Raw genomic sequence first — 26935 nt, forward strand, 5'->3', positions numbered from 1 at the left:
AATCCTCAACAAAGTATTAACAAACTGAACTCAACAATACATTAAAAGGATCCTACAACACAATCAAGTGGGATTTATCCCAGGAATGAAAGGATGGTTCAATATCTCAAATCAATCAATGTGATACACCATATTAACAAACTGAAGAATAAAAATTATATGATCATCTCAATAGATGCAGAAAAACTTTTGACAAAATTCAATATCATTTATGATAAAAACTCTCAGTGAAGTGGGTATAGAAGGAACATAACTGAACATATGACTTTTATTAAGTCATATATGACAAACCTACAGCAAACACTTACAACTACATCAAAAAGAATAAAGTACCTAGGAATAAATCTAACTAAGGAAGTAAAAGACCTGTACTGGGAGAACTATGAGACATTGATGAAAGAAATTGAACATAACACAAACAAATATTCCATGCTCATGGACTGGAAGAATTAATATTGCTAAAATGACTGAATTCCCCAGGCAATCTTTCAGATTCTATGCAATCCTATCAAAATACCAATGCATTTTTCTCAGAACTAAAACAAGTACTTTGAACTGAAACACAAAAGACCCTGTATTACCAAAATAATCTTGAGAAAGAAGAACAAAGCTGGAAGTATTATGCTATTTGATTTCAAGGTATACTACAAAGTTACAGTAAACAAAACAGTATAGTACGGGCACAAAAACAGACATATACATCAGTGGAAGAGAACAGAGAGCCCAGAAATAAACCCATGCTTATAATATCAATTAATCTATGACAAAGAATCAAGAACACACAATGGGGAAAAGACAGCCTCTTCAATAAATGGCGTTGGGAAAACTGGGCAGCTACATGCAAAAGAATCAAACTGGACTACTTTCTCACACGATATACAAAGATAAACTCAAAATGGATTAAAGACTTAAATGTAAGACCTGAAGCCATAAAATTCTTAGAAGAAAGCTTAGTAGTATGCTCTTTGACATTTGTCTTAGCAATATTTTTCCCCTCAGGCAAGGGAAATAAGCACAAAAATAAACAAAAGGGACTACATCAAACTAAAAAGCTTTTGCACAGTGAAGAAACTATTAACAAATGAGAAAACAGCCTTCTGAATAGAAGAAAATATTTGCAAATGATATAACTGATAAGGGGTTACTATCCAAAATGTAGAGGACTCATACAAGTCAACATCAAAAAAACAAACAACCTGATTGAAAAATGGGTAGAGGACCTGAATAGACATTTTCCCAAAGAAGACATACAGATGGCAACAGACACATGAAAAGGTGCTCAACATCAATATCATAATGGAAATGCAAATCAAAACCACAGAGAGATACCACCTTACACCTGTCAGAAAAGCTACTATCAAAAAGACAATAGGGCTTCCCTGGTGGCACAGTGGTTGAGAATCCACCTGCCAATGCAGGGGACACAGGTTCGAGCCCTGGTCTGAGAGGATCCCACATGCCGCGGAGCAACTAGGCCCGTGAGCCACAACTACTGAGCCTGCGCGTCTGGAGCCTGTGCTCCGCAACAAGAGAGGCCACGATAGTGAGAGGCCCGCGCACCGCGATGAAGAGTGGCCCCCACTTGCCGCAACTAGAGAAAGCCCTCGCACAGAAACGAAGACCCAACACAGCCAAAAATAAATAAACTCCAAAAAAAAAAAAAGACAATAAATGACAGGTGTTGGGAAGGATGTAGATGAAAGGGAACCCTTGTGCTATTTGTGGGCATGTAAATAGGTACAGCCAATATGGAAAAACAGTATGGAGATTCCTCAAAATATTAAAACTAGAACTACCATGATCCAGCATTTTCACTTCTGGGTATTTATCTGAAGAAAACAAAAACACGAATTCAAAAACATATATTAATCTCTATTTTCATTGCAGCATTTAAAATAGCCAAGATATGGAAGCAACCTAAGTGTCCACTGATAGATGAATAAAGATGTGGAATATATACATACATACACACACACATATATATCTACCTATCTATCTATCTATATATATGCCATAAAAAATGAAATCTTGCAGCCTGTAACAATATGGGTGGACCTAAAGTGTATTATGTTAAATGAAATAAGACAAATACAGTATGAGTTCACTTACATGTGGAATCTAAAAATCAAAACAAATGTAACAAAACAGAAACAGTTTCATAGATACGTATATAGAACAAACTGGTTGTTGCCTGAGGGGAGGTGGGATGGGAGAAAAGAGTGAAATAGGTGAGGGAGATTAAGAGGTACAAACTTAAGTTGTAAAATAAGTCACAGGGATATAATATACAGCATAGGGAATACAGCAATATCATTATAACTTCGTATGGTGACAGATGGTAACTAGACATCATGGTAATCATTTTGTAATGTATAAAAATATTGAATCACCATGCTATGCTGTACACTTGAAACTAATATAATATTGTAAGTCAATTAGACTTCAGAAAAATTTGTTCATTTCATCTAAGTTGAATGTATTGGCTTAACGGTCTTAATAGTACTCTTTTATTATCCTTTTAATACCTGTAGGATCTGTCCTTATGTCTCATTTCATTTCTGATTTTGCTAATTTGTGTCTTCCTTTTTTTTCCCCATTAATTAATCTGGCTAGAATTATATCACTCTTATTGATCACGTCAAAAATATTTCATATATTTTGCCCAGTTTTCTGGTTGTTTACAGAGGAGCTTAAATCTGACCCTGTTACTTCATTATGGCTGCAAGTCAAAGAGTCAGGGTGAAACAACGAGGACCTACTGTATAGCACAGGGAACTGTATTCAAAATATTGTAATAACCGATAATGGAAAAGAATCTGAAAAGTGTATATATATATATATTCAGTTATATACATATAATTGAATCTCTTTGCTATACACCTGAAACACTGTAAATCAACTATATTCCAATACAAAAAAAAAGGGGGGGAGAAAACCAAGTCATGGAATAAAATTGGGGGAAAAAACCCAAAAACAAAGTGTTAGGGTGATTTCTTAAACCGCATACACCTTCATCGGCTTCCCTAGGTACTTAAAATAAAAGCCCAAATCTTTAATTTGACTCACATGGCTTTGCAAAGTTTGGCCCCAGCTCTTTTGCTTTGTAAGACTAGCCTGTTAGTTCACTGAAAATCTCATGTTTTCTCCAATCACAGGGCTCTTAGTGAATGCTGTTATCCTTGCCCAGAAGAATTTGCCATGCTTTCATTCCCAAATTACCTGCTTCTTTCAGATTTCAGCTTAAATTACATTCCTCAGGGTAACCTCCCCTGAAACCCCAGATCAAATGTTATATATTTTGAGAGCTCTTTATTTTCTTCTTTCATGGCAATCACCACAATTCACAATTGTGTTTACATTTTTAAGAGAGGGATTGTCTATTTTTCTTCTTAGTGTGTATTGTGTCCAACACTTAAAACCCAGTGCTTGGGATTAAGCACTGAAATACTTCAGTGAAAAGATGTTCAGTTTCCAAAGGGTGTGCAACTTTTTGTCAATTCGTCTCAATATACAGGATTATCATATGAATTTAGTTCCACGGAAGAGCACTTTATTTATTTAGCCTCGCTTAAAACACCAAGTCCTAACTACTGGACCGCCAGGGAATTCCCGACTGCAGAGTACTTTAATCTGGCTGCAGTCTCTATTTCAAATTATCAACCAGCAGATAGCAATTTTGCTTCAGGTTCTTAAATCTCCCCTGAATTAATAATTTTTACAATCTTTCTTTCCTGCACAACTCCTTGTTTCCTCTATTATTAAAATTTCCCAACAAGGTGGATTTGTTAAGTATTTACTTGAACCAAAACCTCACGGTTAAGGAAAATCTATAATGGAAGAAAATCCACCTAAACAAAATTTCTGTGTAAGAATCACTTTCAGTTAAGGAGGGATTGTTGTTTATCCACTATATTATGAGGTACATAACTTGCCCTGAAGTTCACTGAAGAGTGTTTCTAGTTTTCCAACAATCTTTTTGAACACAAACTATCCTTAAGTATGTTATATTCTCTGTGTAGCACATGGCTATTTTAATTTAGAGGATAACAGCGTCTAAACATTCCTCTACTTAAAATTTCATGGAGCATATTAATATGGCTATTTCTTTTTTTTTTAAAGGAATATTTTTCTTTTTAATTAATTAATTAATTAATTAATTTTTGGCTGTGTTGGGTCTTCGTTTCTGTGCAAGGGCTTTCTCTAGTTGCGGCAAGTGGGGGCCACTCTTCATCGCAGTGCGCGGGCCTCTCACTATCGCGGCCTCTCTTGTTGCGGAGCACAGGCTCCAGACGCGCAGGCTCAGTAGTTGTGGCTCACGGGCCTAGTTGCTCCGCGGCATGTGGGATCTTCCCAGACCAGGGCTCGAACCCGTGTCCCCTGCATCGGCAGGTAGATTCTCAACCACTGCGCCACCAGGGGAGCCCCAATATGGCTATTTCTAAGATTAGTAATTATTTTCATTCTTAAAGATTCTCAACACTTTTATATCTAAATTTTTGTACTTTTTGCTAGCTTCATTTCCAAAAAAAAAAAAAAAAAAAGATCCATGTCCTGAAATTCTTGAGGAAAAGACTAAACATGTTTTAACCTATATTTTAATATTTTTCTAAAAATGGTGTATAAAAATTATACTAGCTCAGAACTTGTATGAGCGAGAAAGTGGTGAATCTAATAGTGAGAATAAGATTCTCTCTTTAAAGGGACAAATACATGAATCCCAAATGGCTATTTTTAAATGAATCTGGATTTCAAAGGGAGTTTAAAATCAATATGGCTGTCTCACCAACTCATTTTGAATACACAACTCTAGGTAGATACTACCATTTAAATGACCAGTACAGAACTTCAAAGAAGTGACAGGGGGAATTAAAATCAAAGTATTGGTTGTAGATTATTCCATTTTACAATGGATGCCCAATTTTTAACAGGTGGTTATTATGGGTATTTTTGAAGTAAAACTACTGTACAGTTGACCCTTGAGTAAAGTGGGTTTGAACTTCGAGGGTCTACTCATACTTGGATATTTTCCAATAGTAAGTACTACAATACTACACAGTCCACGGTTGGTTGAATCTGCCTTTGCGGAGGAACTGAGGATACAGAGGGCTGACTATAAGTTATATGTGAATTAACCTCCACGTTGTTCAAGGGTCAACTGTATTTAGAAATAGTCTTTTTTTTGGCCGTGCCGTGTGGCTTGTGGGATCTTAGTTCCCTGAGCAGGCATTGAACCCAGGCCCTCAGCAGTGAGAGTGCACAGTCCTAACCACTGGACCACCAGGGAATTCTCAGAAATAGCTTTAATAATTACATATTCTAATCAATTTTTCTTAGTTATATTTCAAAATATCTCATTATATATACGAACAGGAAAAGTTCAACTTCAGGAAGAGAATAATGTAATTCACACTATTTTAGCTTTCAATGATTAAGATGACATATAAAAACCAGGAAAAAGAATACTTTCAAAAAATAGCCTTTAAAAAATTCTTAAATTAAAACTTTTATTCTTCATCTGCATGACTCCAACTTTGTAACACTGGAATAGAAAGAGTGTGTGAGTGTGTGTGTGTGTGTAGGAGTATGAACCACCTACATCTACACTACCAACCCCCAAAGGACAGAGAAAGTACAAGTATGTTATAAAACAAGGTTTATTCTGTAATACTTTATCATAATGAATTGCATCTCTTTGGTAAAAATAAACTTTATAAACAATTTAATAATCAGAGATTAGATACAAAAATTAAACATTTGTTAAGTTGTTTTTAATATGAGCAAAGACTGGCAACTGAGAAGTGGTTCACTTGGACTGGTCATCTACTTACTGGCAATTATAACTCAAACTCAGGGTAATTTTTATGCTACTTTAGAAAAGAGGATAAGGACAGTTTAATAACTCAAATTTCTTGAATCAGAAAGCATTCTTACACTTTCACTTAAAAATAAATAATAGTTACAATGAATTGGCAGTTATACATTTTTATACACTATATAATGGCAACATAATACTTTAAAATTAAGCACTTAGTTTAATAAGAAATGTACAACAATTTTAAAAACAAGTTTTGACAATGGCACTGGCAGTTAGATGCAAAAAATGTGCTTTAAAAAAAATGGCAGGTATAACATTAAAATACTCTACTTTGTCTTTCAATAAATATTTTGACTACATCATTAACATACTAAAGCAAACTTTAAATCAAAGCTTATATAACATTTCAAACTAACAAAAAACTATAAAATATATGTCAACTAGAAAGCCTCAAAGTTTCTTAATTAAATGCTATGGTCTTCACAGAAGGCTGTTAAGTTACTGTAGTATTTAAGACAATACTCTTCACAGCTTTGTGAAGTATTCACATCTGTTGCTTAAATTGCTGGGAAAGGCCTCCTGGTCTACCAAGACACACACATTCCCCCCTTAAAACTTTCTCTAGTTTTGAATTCGTGCTAACATATATTTAACTGATGACCTAGTATGACCCTTTACATAATGCCTCAGAAAGTAGCAAAAGAAAAAATATATATATTCTAAACTTTACTATATACAAAGGAATCTTAGTTAAGAGAAGTCACATTGGTTACAAGGAGGACATGAAAGGCTCAAAGGTGGAAAAAAGGAGGTGATCCACCAATAATTAGCTTCTCCATGTAATACTTTCTTTCTCTGAATTTGAAAAGTAAAATAAAACATGAACTAACTTAGTAATATATTGCACAAATAAATTTCAAAAATACATATTCATGAAACACTGATTCTATCTGGGATGTGAAAGATGAAGATTAACTGTTAAAACTTCTACTAGGGATCTATTATAAACTGGAATTGGTTGTAACAATTTATATTGATGCAAGGTAAATTATATGTTAGTTTAAGTCACAGTTTTAAAATATAAAATCTCTCCAGGATTGCCAAGTTGTTTTTATTATAGTAAAATTTGCTAGTAATATATTCTTAGAAATACAATTTCCAGTCCATAGGACTTGAAATGACCTTCCTTAACTGGGTGGTTATTAGCCATATTTTTATCTCAACAAACCTGAGGAATGGGATGTCTATGGAAGTACTAATGGGGGACCATAATTAAAAAGGTTCTTCACCTTAAAAATAACTGCCTTGGTAAATCAGCACATGGAAAGTGATGCACTGAATTCTATATAAGTATTCAATATATAATATCCTATAACTTCTTCCTGTTAGGTTTTAGTGTGAAAGTTTATTGACCTTGCTAGTGATGAATAGAACTTTTAACTTAAATTTGTGCGAAGAGTACAATGAAGAGGGAGAGAAAATCAAGTTTAAAGTTATTGTTATTTATATTAAGACAAAAATAACTTTGAAGATCTCTATTTGAACTGGGAAGGACTTTCCCCCTCCTTATCTTATTTTCCTTTACTTCACAAATGCTAATTATCTAATGGACAGGAACCAGACAGAACATTTGTGGTACAGAATTTCAGTTGAACAAGATAAATTGGAACCAGATCATTAAAACACTGTTAATAAGGTCTATCCAGAGGGCCAGAGTAAATAGCTTAAAAACGTTTTGTTATTAAAATGATTTTTATAATCTGTGTACTACTTATACCGTGGTAAAAACGATTTTTGGTGTTATAGTCACTGTCTACAGTAAAAGATGTTAACTTGGGTTAGCCATTTTCTGTAGCAGATGTGACATATATGAAGAACAAAAAAAATCCAATACCTCATCCTGCACACTTATTCATTATCAACAAATTGAAAGATTACTATTTTTCAACAGCACCGATTCTATTAATGTGGCTATCCAGGTTCAATTACAATTAACATGGGAACAGGACAGATAATATTAATGTTGTTATCCCTGGCTTAAAGTCTTGCCAACTGAAAAAGACGTTTTCATTATGCTTCTCATTTCAGTTTTGCCCAAATAAACTCTACAAGTTAAAAATATTTGTTTAAAAAAAAATCCAAGAAAATGCTTTATTGTCATAGAAGTAGCTGAAAGTAACAAACCAAAATCGTGAGCTTATGTGTGTATGTATGTATATGTCTGTATGTATATGTATATATGAAATTATCAGAAAATGAAAACAAGGTCATTGTCTATGAAACAGGATGTAGCATGAGATAAGACTGAACTTTTGGAAAGTTGCTTCTGCCGTTGTAAAAAAATATATAGTGAATAAGTTTAGTTTTATTAGTATCCCTTGTTCCTTTTGAATGATATAGTCACATTATATAAATAATATGAAAAAAATGTATCATACAAGCAGATTTGTTCAAATACTGAAAAAGGCCTTGGTCAATACACATTTCGAACAGTAACAAAATCTTTTAGCATGGATTTAATGGCACATAATAGGTATTACACTGCCTCCTCAAAAGGATGTATCATATAAGATTAAATTTTATATGAATTTTGAAATCCACGAAGGCATTTTGTCTCTATAGTTTTGTTAAATCCTTTAACTTAACTAGGTGCACATACAAATTTAATTCATACAAAGTTTGGGCAGAAGTTTTTTCCTAAATGATCTACCTTTATTTACGATAACATAAGTAATACGTATTCAAAATGTTTATATTAGATTACACTCCATTCGTACTACAAGATTCTCAGAATGCAGCACATTTAACAAGCAAATGAAAGATCCTCTTATTGCAGAAGTGTGCCAAAATGGGTGTTAACTTCCTAATACACTCTATGGCTATATCCTTTCATTGGATAGTTTCTCCTCAACAAAGACAGTTAGTGGCTAAAATTTAAACAATGGTTGCAAAGCACTTTGGGAAAGAACAAATGGCTCCAATAAATGCTATGCAATATCTGGGAAGTTAAAAAATTTGAAAGATAATATTGTAATAGGAATTAGAGTGTTCTTAAATGAAATTACATCACAAAATTGCCTTTTCTAAATCCTAGAATTTTTGCTATACTGCCTATGTATCCAAAAGGAACTTTCTAGACATCTAGGATCTTTTCCAATTTATATTCAACTTTGTTCATGTGTCAACAAAAAATAATTAAAAACAAAAATTAAGACAAAATAAAAAATTGAAATCTCATCCTACTGAATTGCATGTGTCAAGTGAGGAGTATGTGAGAAAGAAAGCAGCAAAATTTTTAGCTGGATCAGCAACTATAATTAATTACATATTGGAAGAGAAAATGAAAAAAATATGTTACAGAGTTGCCAATTCTTACATTTGGACACAATAGAATAAAAGATTTTCCCTACAACTTTAAGACAGAGGCTGGGGATTTTTTTTACATAATATTTCCAAATCTTATCACACTTATCACAGAAATTATGCTTTTAGGACTTCACATCATATTTATGATTGCGCATGATCCTAACAGCAATTACTTAATAAAAATTTAAAAAACAATAATGTTTAGAAATAAACAGGTAATTAGCACCCCTCCCTCACCCTAAAACAAAAGAAGTCCATTATGGCTTTGATATCCCTTGTAAAGAATTAAGTAGAAGAGTATTGCCACATTTAAAAATAATTTCACACTAGTAAGTATTTCTATTTTTTCCGCTGCTTTTGATTTTGTGTCTTTGCAGTACTTATTAGGGAACCTAGACATGTACGAATTCCAGCAAGGTGGAGCAGAGATCCAGCTGCCTCTTTGAGCTCCTCATCAATTTCTTGACATGACTGTTTTCGCATCTTTTTGTCTGGCTGCCCTTTTTCAGAGGTATCTGCACAAGCCTGTGATGCATAGCCACTGTCTCCAAGAGGATCATCTTCATAATCAACGTCTGTATCTTCTTCACTGTGAAATCCTTCACTGCCATCACTTCCTACATGGCTACTCTTTGGGATAAATTCATATACCTCATCCACAGAAGACAGGGAAGACACACTAGACCTGGATGCACAACGCTGTGCTGTCATGCTACTTGCACTGTAATTGTGGTCTTCTTTTGGATCAATGCTGGTGGCTAAAGAATCACTCTCGTGTAATCGCATAGCACTGGAATGATTAAATGCATTGCTATAACTCCTTTTTTTTTGCACTGCTGTTTTAAGAGGAAGAGGCTTCTCACCTGTGGAAAATAAAGTTTCCATCAATAAATCAAATGCATTTGATTGCAGAAACAGGCCATTTAAAGCTACTATATCACTCCTGAATAAGTGCTTTAGATTGGTAATGTTTTGTGGATTTTTAAATTTTATGCAGACCATATCATTCTGTAGGTATTAATGTGAAACATTTTTAAACCACTTAATGGTATGTCTTGACCTTTCCATGGACAATATAATTACTTTGAGCTGCTTGCACAGAATGCCTCAATATCAATGTACCACTGGTTAGCTAACCATTTACTTATTGGTGTTTAGGTTGTTGCCAGTTTTCCACTATTACAAATAATACTGCAACGAAAATCCATCCACATGCCTTTTCTTACACATATGCAATATTTTTCTAGGAGAGATAACAAGAAATACAATTAATAAGTAAAAGAATACACACATTTTAAGTTTTAATTGGTATTTCCAAACTGCCTTCCAAAATGGTTGTACCAATTTATATTCTACAGTGTATGACAATACCCACTTCCTATACTTAACCCCTAATATTATCAATCATTTTAATTTTTCATAATCTCATGGACAAAAAGATAGTATCTCAATATTGTTTCATTTTGCATCTCACTGATTTCTAGAGAAGCTGCATCTTTTCAAACGTGTGTTGTCCATCTATATATTTCCTCCTCTGAGGCCCACCTATTCATATATTTTGCTGACTTTTCTGTTGAACTGTTTCCTTATTTCTTACTTATAAAATCTTTTTTATATACACATGTATACTCAATATTATTCCTTTGTCTGTTATATAAAGTGAAGAAGTATGTTGTCCCAGTGTTATGCTTAAAGATATCTGCTGTTGTCAGAACTCTAAAATTTTGATGTTTAATTAAATTTACACAGCTTTTATGGATTTTGCATTTTGCATCTCATCTCAAAAAAGGCTTTTTCCATTTCAAGGTTATAAACATACTTTTCTATGTTTTCTTATTCATAGCTTTCATTTTTACTTTTAAATCTTCAAGCTTAATTTCTAAGTATGCTATTTATTTCTTCATTTCTTGGTCAATGTAACAAGATCTATCACAGCATTAACCTCGATCTCTCAATTTCTCACATAAATTAAAAGAAATACAATAAAACAGAAACTAAGTTATTCAGATGAAAACACAATCTAGTTAGAAAGAAGTAATTTTGCCTGTAACACTGAAATATTTTGCATTCTAAATGACATTTGAGGGACTTCCCTGGTGGTCCAGTGGTTAAGACTCCGTGCTCCCAATGCAGGGGGCCCGGGTTCTATCTCTGGTCAGGGAACTAGATCCCACATGCCGCAACTAAAAGACGCCGCATGCCACAACTAAAGAGCCCACACGCTGCAACTAAAAGAGCCTGCATGCCACAGTGAAGATCCCGTGTGCCGCAACTAAGACCTGGAGCAGCCAAATAAATAAATATTAAAAAAAAAAAAATGACATTTGAAAGGCACTCACAAAAAATGTATTTTAAAAAGAAAAGCATGATTGCTTACATTCCAAAATTCCTTGTTCTATAGAAGTATTTAAAAGCATCATTGCAGTGGCAGCGTCAATATCAGATTCTGAAAAAGGAAAAGAGTGATAATATCCATGTTCTTTATAAAAGACAGTCTATTATAAAGGAGAATTAAGAGGTACTAGAGATAATGAAAGTTCTCTTCTTTAATTATTCACAATGAAAATAAGAACCTGACCTGCATTTCAATAAGGATTGCCCTTAAACAGATTAAATTAGCCAAGAAAACACAAAAATATTAATACTGTCTTTAGTCATAATTATATACAAGCCTACAAGTACTACAGATTTATATAATACTCAAGAGCTCAAACATAATTATGGATATTCCGTAAGAAAAATGGGTTTTAAAAGGCTGGTAAAATCAGCAGGTTCTATTCCAGAGGTCATTATGCTCTCATACCTACTTCTGTACTAAAAGTTCACCCCTCTCCATCTTGGCCATCTCTGTTAGTCTGAATAATCGTGATTGAATAAAAGTAAAATGGTATAATCTAAAATGTGAAGGAAAAGTTAGAAAATGTTTATAAATTTTAGGTTATAAAGAATAAGTTTAAAACAAGACTGACATAAAACCCCCCATTTCTATCGCAAGGCTGGAAAATTTTTATTACCCCAAAGTTTTGCATTTTACTTGTAATACCTAATTATAAAGTTATTTTTGATAATAAATCCATGAGGATAGTGACTTGCTTTCTCCCCATCTTGACCATAAACTCTGTGAAGGCAGGAAATGTTTTTGACCTTAATAAACAGGCTTAAGTAAATCAGAAGACTGTTGCTATGAAGGAGCACATAATACTATACTCTTTCCCCTTGAATAAAATGTGATCTCATGAATCAGAGTCTCTAGATGAATGTCTTTCCAATTAGACTGTCAGCTTCCTTAAGATAGGAATCATGTCTTATTCTCTTTATGTTCCATAATGCCTGGAACAAATAGTGGTTCCTTGATAAATGTGTAAAGAATGTATTACATCTTTGCCCTCCCTCCTTTCCTTAGATTAAGCTGATTATCACCAAATTACAGAGTCCTTGGCATGTTCTAAGTATTAACTTAGAAAATGGGCAAAGATGGGTCTCTAAGAACAACAGAGGTGGGATTTAAACCTGTGCAGTCTACCTCCAGAACCCAGGCCTTCAATTTGTACTCTATCATCATCCCTTAATACTTACTAAGCATCTATAATTAGAGTAGGAAATTTTGTAGAAAATTACCGAGTATACTGGAAATTCTCTATTCTGTTATTCATTCAATAGAGTGTCCTGTTATGAGGCTGACATCATTCCAGGCTGTGAGAATATAGCAGAAAACAAAACAGGAAAATCCCTAACCTCTCAGAACACAAAGAAATACAGTATATCAGAGTGAAAAACACTAGGGAGAAGAATTAAGGCGGAAGGGAGACAGAGAATGTGGGGAAAGGTGGTTGCAATTTTAAGTAGAGGTTAGGGGAGGCCTCAAGGAGAGGTAACAGTTGAGCAAAAACCCCAGGGAGGTGAGAGAATGAAACCATGAAGACATCCAAAGGAAAAGCATTTCAGGCAGAAAAAAACAGCAAGTTAAAAAGAATTTGAATCAGTGATTCCCACATGCCACAGCCACAGAGGCTAGCAAAACAAAGACCTCTCCAATTCCTATCTTTCAAAATGAGACCTGACTACAATATGATAGAGTTCAGTATTCTAACATGTCTTTGAAGAAAAAAAGGTACAGCTATAGCCCATATTGTATCTCTGTGTGAACTGGAAAAAAAAAAAACAACTCGCCTCCAGGTGAATGTTTCCCTATACCAAGGCACACAGCTTGGGGACTGGAGTGTGGGCTGATTTCAAAGCCCATTCACCGCCTCAGCCAGGTGTCCTTGTGCAGGGCACAACTTGCATGGCATTATACTAACAGAGAGACTCCTGCTCCATGAAATAATTAAATATTTACCTTGTTTCCAACTTTATTAAAAAAAAAAGGGAGTGGTAGTGAGGGAGAGAATCTAATACTGAAATGCATTATAATGAGGAAACAATTTCAGGAAATTTATTAATCTTATAAATGAAGCACCTATAAAACATTCTTAATTTCTGAAATACAATACCTAAAACAAAAGAAAATCGACTAAGAGACTTATCCTGACAAAATAAGAAAGCTGCATGAATACCATTTCCTTTCTTAAAATAATAACAAAATTAGGTACTGTTTCTATAACAGTAGAATGATAGGAAAAGTATTCCTTAAATACCCTTATTTCTTGTAGGAATTTGTTACAGGCAAATTAATTTGAATTTTCCCACATGAAATTACTTCTTTGCAAAAGGATTTTATCTACATCTGATTTGTTTGGTTTAGAACATTTGCTAAGTATGCTTCCCACAATGCCTTGCCAATTAACTAAAAAAAAGTTTAACTTCAGTGTTAAAATAAGCACCAGAGAAATGATCGCAGACACTCAGTAATCAAGAACACCTGATTATCAGTGATTTGTCTCGGTCATCAAGAACACCTGATTATCAATATAATCTTGAACTTCTTGGAACAAAAACTGTCTGTGTAGATTTTACAAACAATTTTTATTTATAGTACCAAATCAGTTTTGGTATTAAAATTAAACGTAAGACTTATTTATTTATTGTCACAACTGAACACACTTCATAATGCTTTTTTCATTAGTAAGTACTTCATGCTGTTTTAAAGATGGTGCTGTGGTTTTAATAAACATACTATTAGCTATATTATTTAACATATTCAGTTCACGAAGAATGAAAATTTGGTTCTTTTATAAAGTCTTTTGTATATATTTTCTCTGACACTATTTAGTTTAATGCTATAATTCACTTCCAGTTTACAGTCAGTTGTCATTAGAGCCATGAGAGCCATCAAAACAGTGAGTTAAACAATAACAACAACAACAACTTAGTTAAAAGCCATATTATTTCCCTTCTTATCCTTCATAGTTCTGACTGGAGTTCAAAATATGCTACTGATTTAATAACTGGTTCAAATAAATCTCTAATAAGTGTTAATTTATGCCTCCTGGTTTATATTTTCTTAGCCTTGATGCTAAGAAATTATTAACAATAATTGAGAAAAAAATTTAAAAGACATCAGTCTTAACTATGTGAAAGTGAGGGTTATAATAAGACAAATAAGTTTCTATCATCTGATTCTCAGTCCATTTGCTTAAGGAATGATATAAGAACCAGAGGCAGAATTTAAATGGTTGTAAGCTAAGTAATAACAATAACAGGATTTACTGCCTTTATCAAAACCAATATACACATTTACAGAGCATCCAAACAGAGAAGCTGTTTCTCGTGATTCTTTAAAGAAGTAGGAGAGCGATTTCAAAAAATTACTAAGACTTTAGCTGCTTGGACCACCAGTTTACTTTCATTTCAATTAAGATAAAAATTATGCTAATTTGTAACCATAAATTTGAACTTAGATATGCACTTAGCCCCTAACTTCATCATTAACTGTCTAAGTTTCATATTTCCTTATAGTATGTTAGTGCTTAAGTATAAATACTAAAATTTACTAACTAGAATATAGCTCCATTTTTGTCTTCTTTGTTCACTGACATATCCTTGGTGCCTAGAACAGTGCCTAGCACACAACTGCGCTCGATAAATATTTTTAAACAGATGAATTTACTCCAAACCCACACCAAATATTGACAAAAACAGGTTTTGTTTTGCTATCTCAGTATGAGATCCCTGTGCCTCCTGCTGCCCGCTATACAATACTGTAAAATAGCTATTGGCAAGATGAGCAAAAAAGATTAGACTTTAAAAAAGATGATTCTGTGAAGTGACAGATGAATCTTATATTGGATTCTAATACTGGAGCCAACAATGAAACTTCAGTGATCTTTACAAAACACAAAACTGACAATGTCATCTCATTCTTTAAAGACCTTCAGCAGTTCCTCCAACGCCTCATATCTGGTAGGAGTGCAGGCTCTGAAATCAGAGTTCCTTCTATACCATTTACTAGTTGTGTGACTTTGAGAAAGTTACTTAATCTCTCCAAAGTTCAGTTTCCTCATTTGTAAGAGAGGGTAACAATACCTCAAAGAGTTGCTGTAATGCGTGCGAAACACCACAGTCAGGAACTCAATGGGAACTAATGTTATAGTTATAGGAAGAAGTTCAAACTCATTATGCTAAATAAGCTCTCCTTGATTTGGCTAATGCCTGCTTAAACTTCTTCATTTGCCTTGCTCACACTAAACGATCACATCTACAGCTACTGGACCGAGGCTACCTGGTCCTCTTCTGTGCTCTTAGGTTTCAGCCATACTTAACCGACCCAGCAACTGTCCTCCACCAAACCTCTACCCAAAAATATCCTCCCAACTTCTGAGGCCCAGAGCTCAAGCATCACAGTTTCTTCTCTAAGAGGCCTTTCCTGACCCACCTCTAAGCTTAACTTGCCACCCACTTCCTTTTCTCCCAATGTACTCTGCATAATTCTAGTCAACCTTCTTCAATTAAACTGTACGTTTTCTGAGAGTAGGGCCTGGGTCTCTTTCATCTCTGCATATCCCAAAGCACCCAGTTCAATGCTTGGCACAATGGAGGAATTCAACAAGTACTTGTAGAATAAACAGTTGAATGTTGATTAATCGATTTATCGTTGTAGTTTTCAAACTTTACCCTAGAAATAATATCAAGAGTTATGAAAAAGCAAATTTCCTCAGAAGTCTATGAATATGTGCTAGAGCAACCTGATTTAATTATAAATTCTCTTAAGTTTTTGTGTGGTATTACGTTTTCCTGTTAAAACTCATGAGAATTGTGTATTCTATTCCAGGACAGACTTGCATTGGTTGACAGAATGCCAACCACCCTCCCCACCAAGTTAATTACTAGAAGGGGAATAGGCCTAAGACTCACAATGATAGAGATGGAGGGAAGTAAGGTGTTAGCAGTCATGGAGAGATGTAAACTCATTAGATGAAGGAGAAGTACCTATGCTCTAGTTGTGGAAGCTGCTCCCCAAAGAAGAAGAATTTGGATGGAATAGAACAAGAGCAAGAAGAAATTCTAAATAAACCCCAGAATTCAAAAGAGAAAATGTTCTCAAAATGCGTATATGAACTAAGCTTAAAAGACTAAGGGTCAGAACTCACTGAGGTAATAAAAAGATAAAGGAAGTTTCAGCAATCCCTAAATGTAAAGAGAGCACATTTACTCATGCAGGTAACAGGAAAATGGATACTTGCCTTATGTTAAGTTACAACATATCTGAAGCAGACTCCCAATCCGCTTAACTTCTTTGCAGAGTCCTCTTAAGCTTTTTCACACTCTTTCCCTCCCTTATTTTTACAGACCACCATCATATTGTTTCCTAGGCTTGGCTTAGTGTAGTTCTAAAGAGCCTAAATATCTCTGATACACAGAAAGGCTTTTAGTCTGGGAATTTCTATTTTTAAAGGTCATAGAAACATCTGTAGGCTCCAAAGCAACAATGCTAGGAAAACTTATGTTAATATATCACTAACCTGTAGTACTATGAGTAGGGGGGGGAAACTGCAATTTCAGAATTTTGACCTACTTTTTAAAAGTCTACAAAATTCCAGAAGTTAACTTATTGCTTTCTTCCTAAATTATAGTTCTTTACACTTAACCTATAAAAGAAATATGTAAAACCATCCCTAACTCAAAGGCCATACAAAAACAGGTGGCAGGCCAGATTTAGCCCATGGGACATAGTTTGTCAACCTCTATTCTAGTCTGACAGACTTAAAAAGATAATTCTCTATTGCGGGCATTACTAAGAAATATTTCCCTATTTTCAAGGAAAAGTATACATAAAAGGAAATGAAAACAGGGATATAAAACAGTATACACAGTATAATTAATCCCAGTGGAGAAAAAGTGTGTGTGGGAGGTGGGGGGTGTATGTTCATGCACGCAAACATATCTACTCATGTGAAAGGCATAAAAAGGACCAAAGCAATTGTATTAAAATGTGAACAGCAGAGGTGCAAGATAGATAGGGGTAGGGGATTAAGAGGTACAAACTACTATGCATAAAAGAAATAAGCTTTAAGGATATATTGTACAACACAGGGAATAGAGTCAATATTTTATAATAACTATCAATGGAGTATAACCTTAAAAAATTGTGAATCACTATGTTGTACACCTGAAACATATAATATCAAGTATACCATCAAGTATACCCCAATTAAAAAGCTAACAGCAGAATAAAAGGTACGTTTTAGTTTCTTTTTTATAAATGTTTTTATTTTCCAAAATTTCTACAATGAACATTTAATACTTTTATAATTAAAAAATAATTAAACAAAAATTCTGATTTTTGATCTGAGTTTTTATGATTTAAAATACTGATCTTTCACATACCTTTGAGAGTTCGCACCTGGTTCTGCTTGAGTACAGAGCTTAAGTAGTGAGGTGATAAAGAACCACTGAAAAATAAAGAGATAAGACAAGCATACTTATAAAAGATCTTTATTTCACATTTTATAGAACTTAGTTACAAATACAACTAATTTGTACAATAAAAAACACAAACTATTTTTACCTTGTTTTCTTTGCTAATACTATTCAGTTTAGGAAGAGTCTGCCAAAGCAGAAAGAGCATAAGATCCAAGTTTAAATCACAACTATCTGGGTGTTCTTAGGCAAAATAATTAATCTTTTAGTTTCTTCATCTGTAAAACAGGAATAATTAAACCTCCCACATAGGGTTGCTGTGATAATTAAATAAGAATAATGAATTTAAAATGCCTGGAACAATAGACAATACATAATAGTTACTGTTTGATTTTGTATTGGATGCCTAAGTTTGATATGATATTAATACAGGTGTTACTATAAAAATAAAGTGTTTATCAAAACAATGTTTAAGGAAGACTGTATGGTGATGACAAAAAACAGATAAATTCCTGATTTAATCAATAAATATCGGTATCAAATTAAACTTTCTATATTCATGAAAAGAGACCCGTAGTTTTTTTTTTAGTTCCAAAAATTAAGACATTTTTGGGACAAACTATTTCTCTTCTTTGGAATTTGTGATAGTATTTAAAAAAAATCTGTTTTGCTAACCAAATTAAAAGTCTATTTCTTAGTCACAGTTTTACATACTCTATAGATCATTCTCTTCCTCAGACTTACCAATTATGACATGAAAGGGCTACACAAAGTCGTGTCAGATGGAACTGTCATTTTGCCAAACAATGATAAAGAGAAAATGTTTCTAAAAATATTAAGGTAATGTTTTAAGGTCAAAGATTATAATCTTTATGCTGTTGTTTTATCTACCTGTTTTTAAACCACAAAATCAACTTTATTTAACATATAAACATATGATAAAGTTAAAAATATAAACATGAAAATGCATCATATCAAAGGCACAGGAAAGTGTATTTTTGATGGTATACAAAAAAGAGTGCCAATTCTCCCATTTAATTTTTAATAAAAAATAACATTGCTAAATAAAACATGAAAGGACCATCAGCAGAACTTACCATTAGTTTCTAAACTATTATTTTTTTTAACTAGGACATCTCATAAGCACCAACATTAAAGAAGGTATCAACTCCCAAACAATGAGAATATAAACTCTGATAACGTCTTTTCTAGGTTTCATTTCATAAGGATAAACCAGTTCTTGTTACAATGATCCTTCTAATCTACTAATATGGTAAATAAGCTTAAACCTCAATGAGTATATAAGTATATATATTGCTGACATTTCAACTTAGTCTTACTAATTTTTTTAACTGTATCTCAGCTATAACCACTCCTCTAAAAGTCATCTAATAATACTTAAAGAAATTAAACACATGAAATGTTGATAACTGTTGCAAATGGGAGTTCACTCTTTCTCCCTACTTTTGTGTATGTTTCAAAATTTCCATGTATTATTTTATTAAAAAGCTTAAAAAACTTTTTATAGACTACCCTTAAAAGTATCTTGACAAAATCTGTCATTTTTAACTCAAATGAATATACATAATAGAATTAAAAAAAAAGATTCTGAAGGTTTCTTTAAGAAAAGGAAACAATCAGATTTAAGGACATCATATCATTTTCAGATTTAACTTAAAATTGGAAAGCTATAAGATCAATTTATAGATCACTGAGTTAGAAAACAAAAGCCAAGGAAAATCATAATTATATTTACTAGCAGAAACAAAACAAATAAAAAACTCCAAAGCATTATTTTACTTGACAACATTTAAAAATTTGAGACTTGAACATAATTTTCAAATATTAAACATGTTGTGAAGGAAAAAGACTTAAAATAGAAAAAGAAATATAAATATGTATATAAAAATGCTGCAATGACAAATTTAATCACCTTATTTAAAAATTTTTAAATATACTTTTACTTTCCCATGTCTTCAGGTCAGCATTAGCATTGCAGACAATTTAAATGATTTAACCTTTACAAAAAGGTTTCAGGTTATACCTGAAATCATATTATCACTGTGTAGAGTTTAGTTAGAATATTATTAACTACATTTTCCAGAATTTATGTTCTCACTTATCCAACATCCTGTTTCCTAATAAGTTAGACTATAAGTAAAAATGCCTTACGCTAATGTCTTATCCATAAATCTCTATATAATTAAAAAACAAAAAAAACTACAACTCTAAGTTTCTCCATCTCATATAATGAAATCTTATATATCACCACTGACATTTACATGTTAGATCCTGTACCTTTGTGGTGATGCAGGAGGGGTGTAAAATGTTGATCTTGAGGGAAAAGGTTGCTTCTTCAGTGCTTGCATAAGGTTGGGTTTATATTCTGGATCAACACACCATAAGGAACCTTTTCCATTAACCTAGAATGAAATATATAAGAATTAGTAACCTGGAACTTAAGACACACAAAATCAGTGTCTGAATGTTTTTAGTAAATGTGTGTGGGGAAAAAACCCCAACAGTACCTTTTGAATACAATGCAAAAGTTGAAGTAAATTTGCTAGGAATGGACTATGTGACTAAAAGTCCCAGAGGCAGACTGCCGGGGTTCCTATCCCCTGCCCTGCCATTGACCCGCTGTGTAATTTTAGGAAGGTTAACTAACCTCTATTTCTCTGGGCCATTATTCCCTTATTTGTAAGGTATGGATAATAACAGTACCTACCTCATAGGCTTGTTCTATGGATTACATTATGCATAAAGTACTCTGCACACTGCATGGCACATAGGGCCACAGGACTGCACAACTCTAGGACATGGCATTCACATCACATTCTGTGAGAATGTTACACCACCAAGCTGTGCAGAGAACAGCATGAAGGGCTGTACAAGGTGGCCCTCCACATGCTAAGATGTCAACAAATGTTACCCCTTATCATTACTGCTAAAGAAAAAACAAAAAGAAAAAATTAGGTAGTGTCATTCTCCCAGAAGTGCTAAACAATATATTAGGTGATGCATATAAAAATAACTTTATTTTTTATGGCATTAACACTAGTATTTAGTTTCCCATTTAAACTGTTTAAATTCGAGGCAAACAATTTAATGAAAAGATGGCAAAAGTCTCAAAGAGTAGTTAAGTCAAAAACTGAGGCATGGAAAAGACTCCTGTAAAAGATAAAAAAGAGGAAGAAGTATCAACTCTTCCCTCAAGATGGTTAAGTTACAACATTTGAGGAACTTCTGGATAATATGGTAATGGGCACACAAGCCCAGATTTCATGGAAATAGTCATTAGAATCTAAAAATAATACAATTTGTATGATTTCTGGAAACTAGAGAAAATATAACAGAAGTGCCCGCTAAATTGCAAATGGGAGGTGCCTGAAAGACTGGCTTGCCCGCTCCACAATTCCCCTAATATGAAGGAACAGCTTACCAGGAAGGTAAGTGGACAACATACCTGAAGAATCTCACGAAAATGATCTAATGTGCAAGGGGAAAGGCCAGGCTATGAGATAATTCCTTCAAATAGGTTTGAAAAATGCTGAGTATTTTACCTCTTTCCTTCTTAGAAGGTTACATTACATATTAGCAGATTAAGGGTCCTAAACAGTCCTGCTTTAATTAAACCTGTTTTAAGAAGTTTCCCAAAGTTATTTGGCACAGAACCTCTTTCTCCCAGGAAACATCTGAGGAAGCTAGTGTTCTGTGGAACACCTATGAAAAACACTGATGTAATTAAAGAATTCTTGGAGAGTATACTTTCCAAATATTAACAGAAAAAACTAAACATTGATTAGACCACGAAGAAAAATAAATTCCCCTTTAAAGATCACTGTAGCGCAAAAAGAAAAAAAAATATCCCAACAACAAAATTCTCTGACCACTTGGAAATTTATAAACACTCTTGTAAAAAGATAGCCAAACTACAATTACAGATTATCTAGTAAATAAAAGGTATAAGAAACACAGTTATATAAAAACTAAGTGGGTGTGGTCAAATGCCACACACACTAGTAGAGCTAGTCAAACTAAATAACTGAAGGGCTTCAGGAGCTGTAAGATCACCTGCAAACTCTTCCTTCAGGATGTATCTTTCCTACTTCTTTAGCTGAACATCCATCCCTACCTACACATCCTGAACAGTCTGACTAGATGCACATCCCTACAAATGTACCACATCTACCTACAGCTTACATACAAAACCCTATAGCCATGCAGAGGAGGTCCAACTGCAAATTCATCCCACACTGCCCCAGAGCTAAACACTACTTGTACATAAGTTAAGAGTACAAGCCTTGGAGGAAGAATACCTATTTTGGAATCCTGGCTCTGTCACTTAACAGCTGTGTAACCTTTAGAAAAACGTCTATGTTCTCTGTGTATTAGTATGCTCAAAATATACATAAAACAGTACCTACCAGACACAAAAGCACTCAAACATTGGCTACTACTGTTATATTTTATGTTCATTTTCTTTGTAGTTTTAAAAATTGTTCGTTTCTTCCAGTCTAATAGCATGCAAATTTGTTTTTCTGTTTCTATTCTGCTAGTTATTGAGACTAAATTTTAATAAATATTTTTGAAGATATTTAATCTTTTGAAGATACAAATGTCAAAAAATAAATATAAGGTATAACCTGACCCCCTCCCACCATGATGTACAAAGCTTCCTCAGAACTAACTCACAAGATTAGTGAGATTCAAACTGTTACTAATTTTTGTTTTTATATTACACCTTTTCTATTTCAAAAACCTTTTCTTAAAATTTGAATTACACTTCACAACATTAACAATTATATAGACAACAATAAAACTGACCTGTGTCCTGAATAGGACCCTGCTCCTTTTTGCTTGTATAAAATCCTACATGATGTAATAAGCTATTATCATTGCTGAAGATTTAATGTGATAAATTCCAGGGTGCTTCCATTTCCTGAACTCTTTTTCAAGGTAACATTAGTCTATTACTGAGGCTTTTTTATCTCTAAATATCATGTCGTAACTATTATAGCAGAATGGCATAATCAAAGAATACTGTTTCACACGTTTTCAAACTGAGGTGCTAATCATTGCTTATTGATTGGCTACTTCATAGTGGACAAATCACTTCATCTCTTAGAGTCTGTCCTCTCATATTTTATCCATAAAATTAAAAAAACAGGCCACTTCACTGAGTTGTGATGAGAGTCAAATAAGGTAATTTATATGTAAGCGACATAGAGCTGCAAACTAAGTGAATACTAAGAGATTATACTGAAATTGGCATATATCAATAGTAAGTTTATATGGCTTAATAACAATATATTCCTACTCCTCTTCTAAGAGATAAGGGAGTTTTTAAAAACATCAACAATAAGAACAAAAATCAATTAATTCTGAAGAGACAAAAGTTAGAAAAAAAAGAGATGAATTAAATTGATAAAGGAAAAATGTTTTTGTCTGAGGAAAAGTATGGTAATTGAGTATAAGGCAGTTTTTAACATCCTAGCTACTTAAACATATTGGAAAAGAAAAACCATGGGTGTCAAATCACACTGTAATATAGTAAGAAACATACCATACTATCAGGTGAAACTTTTTCTGGCCTACAGCAGCAAGATATCACATGAAGTACACTAAACAAGTATTTGAAATTTTAATTTTTTTCCAAAGGAAGTCAAATTTTACAAATGTAGTTTTGCATTAAGTGATGGAACATCTTAAATTAGATATATTTTCAGTCGCTTGGCCTAAGTGGTAAATGTGTTTTGAAGATTGGGAAATAAAGCTTTAAAATGTTAGCACCCACAACATCCTTTGCCCCAAAACCACTTCAGTTTCATATAGAAAAGATATGCATGATTATTTTTCATATATTGACTAAGACAATTATTTTAATAATTCTAACCATGTTCTATCTTGGTATTCCTGAGATTATACTCCTAGAAGCTGTTTAGTTCAAATCTACTTTTAAAATTCTCTTGTGAGAGAACTGCAAATTATTTTGATCTTAGAAGAATTGCTATTTCTTTGAAACAGCAAATTGGAAGAACTGGTACTGAAAACTTGTAGTTCAGGGCAGTTAAGTGTCTTGAGTAAGTTCTCCAAATAACAGTCTGGTTTATGTTACCATGGCAGCACTTCCGTTCACTGGGTCTGTTCACAAACTATCAGTAAAAAGATGAAAGTATATATTTGCTAATCTATGTTTTAGAATCTAGAGCAAAAAAACTTATTTGTAATCTAAGTCTCACTTAAAAACTTTGCTTCTTTATTAAGTTGTGCTTAGATGATGGAACACAAGTAATAAAGAGTTTTAGAAGTTAAGTATTGTTTTAAAATAAATTTGCCTATTACAAGACACATTTTTTGTGCAATGGAAACAGGAAATGTGCATTCTCTCATGTACTATTTTGCATTTTGGAACTCTAAGGCTTCTGGACTTATTTGGTAAAGACCCACAGAAGCTTTTGAAGAAATGAGGAATATATTAAGAATTGAACTTTAAAAAGATTTATCTTAATGGAAGTTGTAAAGAAAACTGGGAGAAGAAACAATGTTCCCTATTCCTGAAATGTTTTTATGTACCTGCCCTGTACATTTTAATAGTTTCCCTCCTTGACTACCTTTTTCAGTGGTTTTTAGAACCACTAAGTTTAAAAGGGCGTTCATAACTCTTGCTTATAGTATGAACTTTTATGGTGGCTTGCATGACTTCCTTTCTTGGGATTTAGCTATTGAAGCAAATCACGACTACGAAAACGTACAGACTAAAATTGTACTAAACCAGGCAAAACTTCTAATTTCATGTTTCCCAGTTAAAATCTCCATTAACTGTTTTAGTTTGGCTTTTACAAAAAGTTAGAAAAGCAGATTTAAGACTTCAGTGTTAACATTTGAAACATAAAAACAAATCAAAACAAAAAAACACCATGTCTAGCTTTTGTAATTTTAAAATTCTGAGACAGATAAATGCCAAGCCAAGATTTTTAGACCCATCTTTTGAGAGTGGTGACTATGGTATGGATGAGGGTAGGAAACTAATCAACAGCTATACCAGCTGGCTGGGTATCAATATCAATTTGCAGTTTGACCTGGACCTTTGTCAATCTTGTCTTCTTTTTTGAGATTACCATCTCTAGATAACAGCTTTCATCAGAAAAGTGCTTTCAAGGTTGCCAAATTCAGTTCCAGCATCTAATGGAAGTAAGTATAGCTTGCTTGCCTTTTGCCGATTGGAAGAGAAATACTGTCATTTTGAGGCATTGATTCAAGAAGTATTTTATAAATAAAAAAAAAAAAGAATTCACAAGCATTCCCAATCCCACTTGAATGTATCACTTTCTGTCCAAATTTCAGACATTTAAGTAAAGTGATCCATTGATTTTCGTGAAGACCATCACCTACCAGTTCCTTCCCTCCCACCCCGACTTGTGGCAATAGCTGGCTAATTTTTGTGCCAATGTATTACAATTTCTGTATTTATTCTCATATTCTTTATTAGCTCATAAGATAATTTCTTTCTCTTTATCACACTCTCCCTGAAATCTGGACTGTATGTTTTCCCATTCACTAGCTTTCACTTCCTTAATTGCTTTCTTTCTCTAAAGATTCAAAAATGCTCAGGTTAATTATATAAATAATGCATACAATTAAAAATTAGGGACAAGAACAAATCCCTTTTGATCACTAACACAAATTATACCACACTAGACATATTGTTCTAGAACTTTACCACAATGAATATTCTTCTTATATATTGAATGCATCTCTTTGTGTGCAAGTATGAGTTTTACTTAAGGGGAGAAATCAGAATCTGATCCACTAGATCAAAGGATACGCACGTTTCTAATTCTAATAACTACTGCCAAGTTGCCCTCATGAATGGTCATACTAATTTACACTCCTATTAATGGTGAGAAACTATTGATATTGATTTATTTCCCCATATCCTCAACTAATAAAACATTAAAAAATTTTGCAATCTAATGGGTAAAAACTGGTTTTTTGTTCTTTTCATTTGTATGTCCCTGATTGCTAGAGAGGATGAACATCTCTGCATATGTTTATGGCCATGTGTATTTCCTTCCTCTGTGAACCCCCTGTTCATATTCTTGTCAATTTTCCTATCAGGTTTTCTTTTTCTTATTGGATTGTATGTGTTCCTTACATACAGCGGTGTGCTACTGACTGTAAACATCGCCTATCCACTTTGCATTTAATGACATAATGTTGGTAGCTCGAAAGTGGCCACAATAGAAATAACCACTGTTCATATATTTTTAGTTCTAATCTTTTGGGTGCTACTTGTCTCAATCACTTCTTAGCTAATCATTTTCAAGTTTGTTTTTTTTTTTTTGCAGCATTTGACACTGTTGCTCATTCACACTTAAACTGACTCTCCCTGGCTTCCACTATACCATACTTTTCCTAGACTCTTCTACTGAAAATCAATGCTGAGGGCTTTAAACTTAGAGCTTTAATACCATAACATCACTACCATTCCCGTGTATCATATTTCTAAATATCTAGTAGACAGTTCCCCTTTTACATCCCATCATAAGCATAAACATAATAGGTCTAAAACTAGAAAAGAATTAAGGATACAGTTCAAAAAATAAAATCTAGTAATGCACGGTAGAAAGGATAAATCCAAAATTTCCAATGCTTTCAGTCATCTGAAAGGGAAGTTTGACTGGGGCGGGGGATCTGCTGCCAAAATGGCTCACTCATATGGCTATTGGAAGGAGGCCTCATTTCCACGCCACAGGGGCCTCTCCACAGGGCTATTTAAGTGTCTGTATGATATAGCAGCTGACTTCCCACAGAGCTAACCAGCCAAGAATCCAAGATGGAAACCATCATGTCTTTTATAACCTGGACTCAAAAGGCACACTCCATCGTTTCCACAATATCCTCTTGGTTACACGAGTCAGCCCTATGCAGTATTGGAGGGGACTCCACAAG

General features: G+C 33.6%; 1 protein-coding gene across 4 annotated transcripts in view; it reads right to left on the minus strand.

The window, feature by feature from the left end:
• Positions 1–4153: 4153 nt before the first annotated feature.
• FOXN2 (forkhead box N2) overlaps positions 4154–26935 on the minus strand; it is a 57845-nt gene continuing 35063 nt past the window's right edge. For 3 of the 4 annotated variants that reach the window (XM_082427816.1, XM_082427817.1, XM_082427818.1), the window contains exons 3-6: positions 20279–20403; positions 17948–18012; positions 11559–11627; positions 4154–10044 (exon numbers count right to left, since the gene is read on the minus strand). In XM_082427816.1, coding sequence (XP_082283942.1) covers positions 9521–10044; positions 11559–11627; positions 17948–18012; positions 20279–20403 — 783 coding nt within the window. In that variant the 3' untranslated portion in view covers positions 4154–9520. The remainder of the gene's footprint in view (positions 10045–11558; positions 11628–17947; positions 18013–20278; positions 20404–26935) is intronic. The other variant, XM_082427819.1, reaches the window with a different exon arrangement.

Source organism: Balaenoptera physalus (genome assembly GCF_965194825.1).
Source record: "Balaenoptera physalus genome assembly, chromosome: 15".
Taxonomy (NCBI): domain Eukaryota; kingdom Metazoa; phylum Chordata; class Mammalia; order Artiodactyla; family Balaenopteridae; genus Balaenoptera; species Balaenoptera physalus.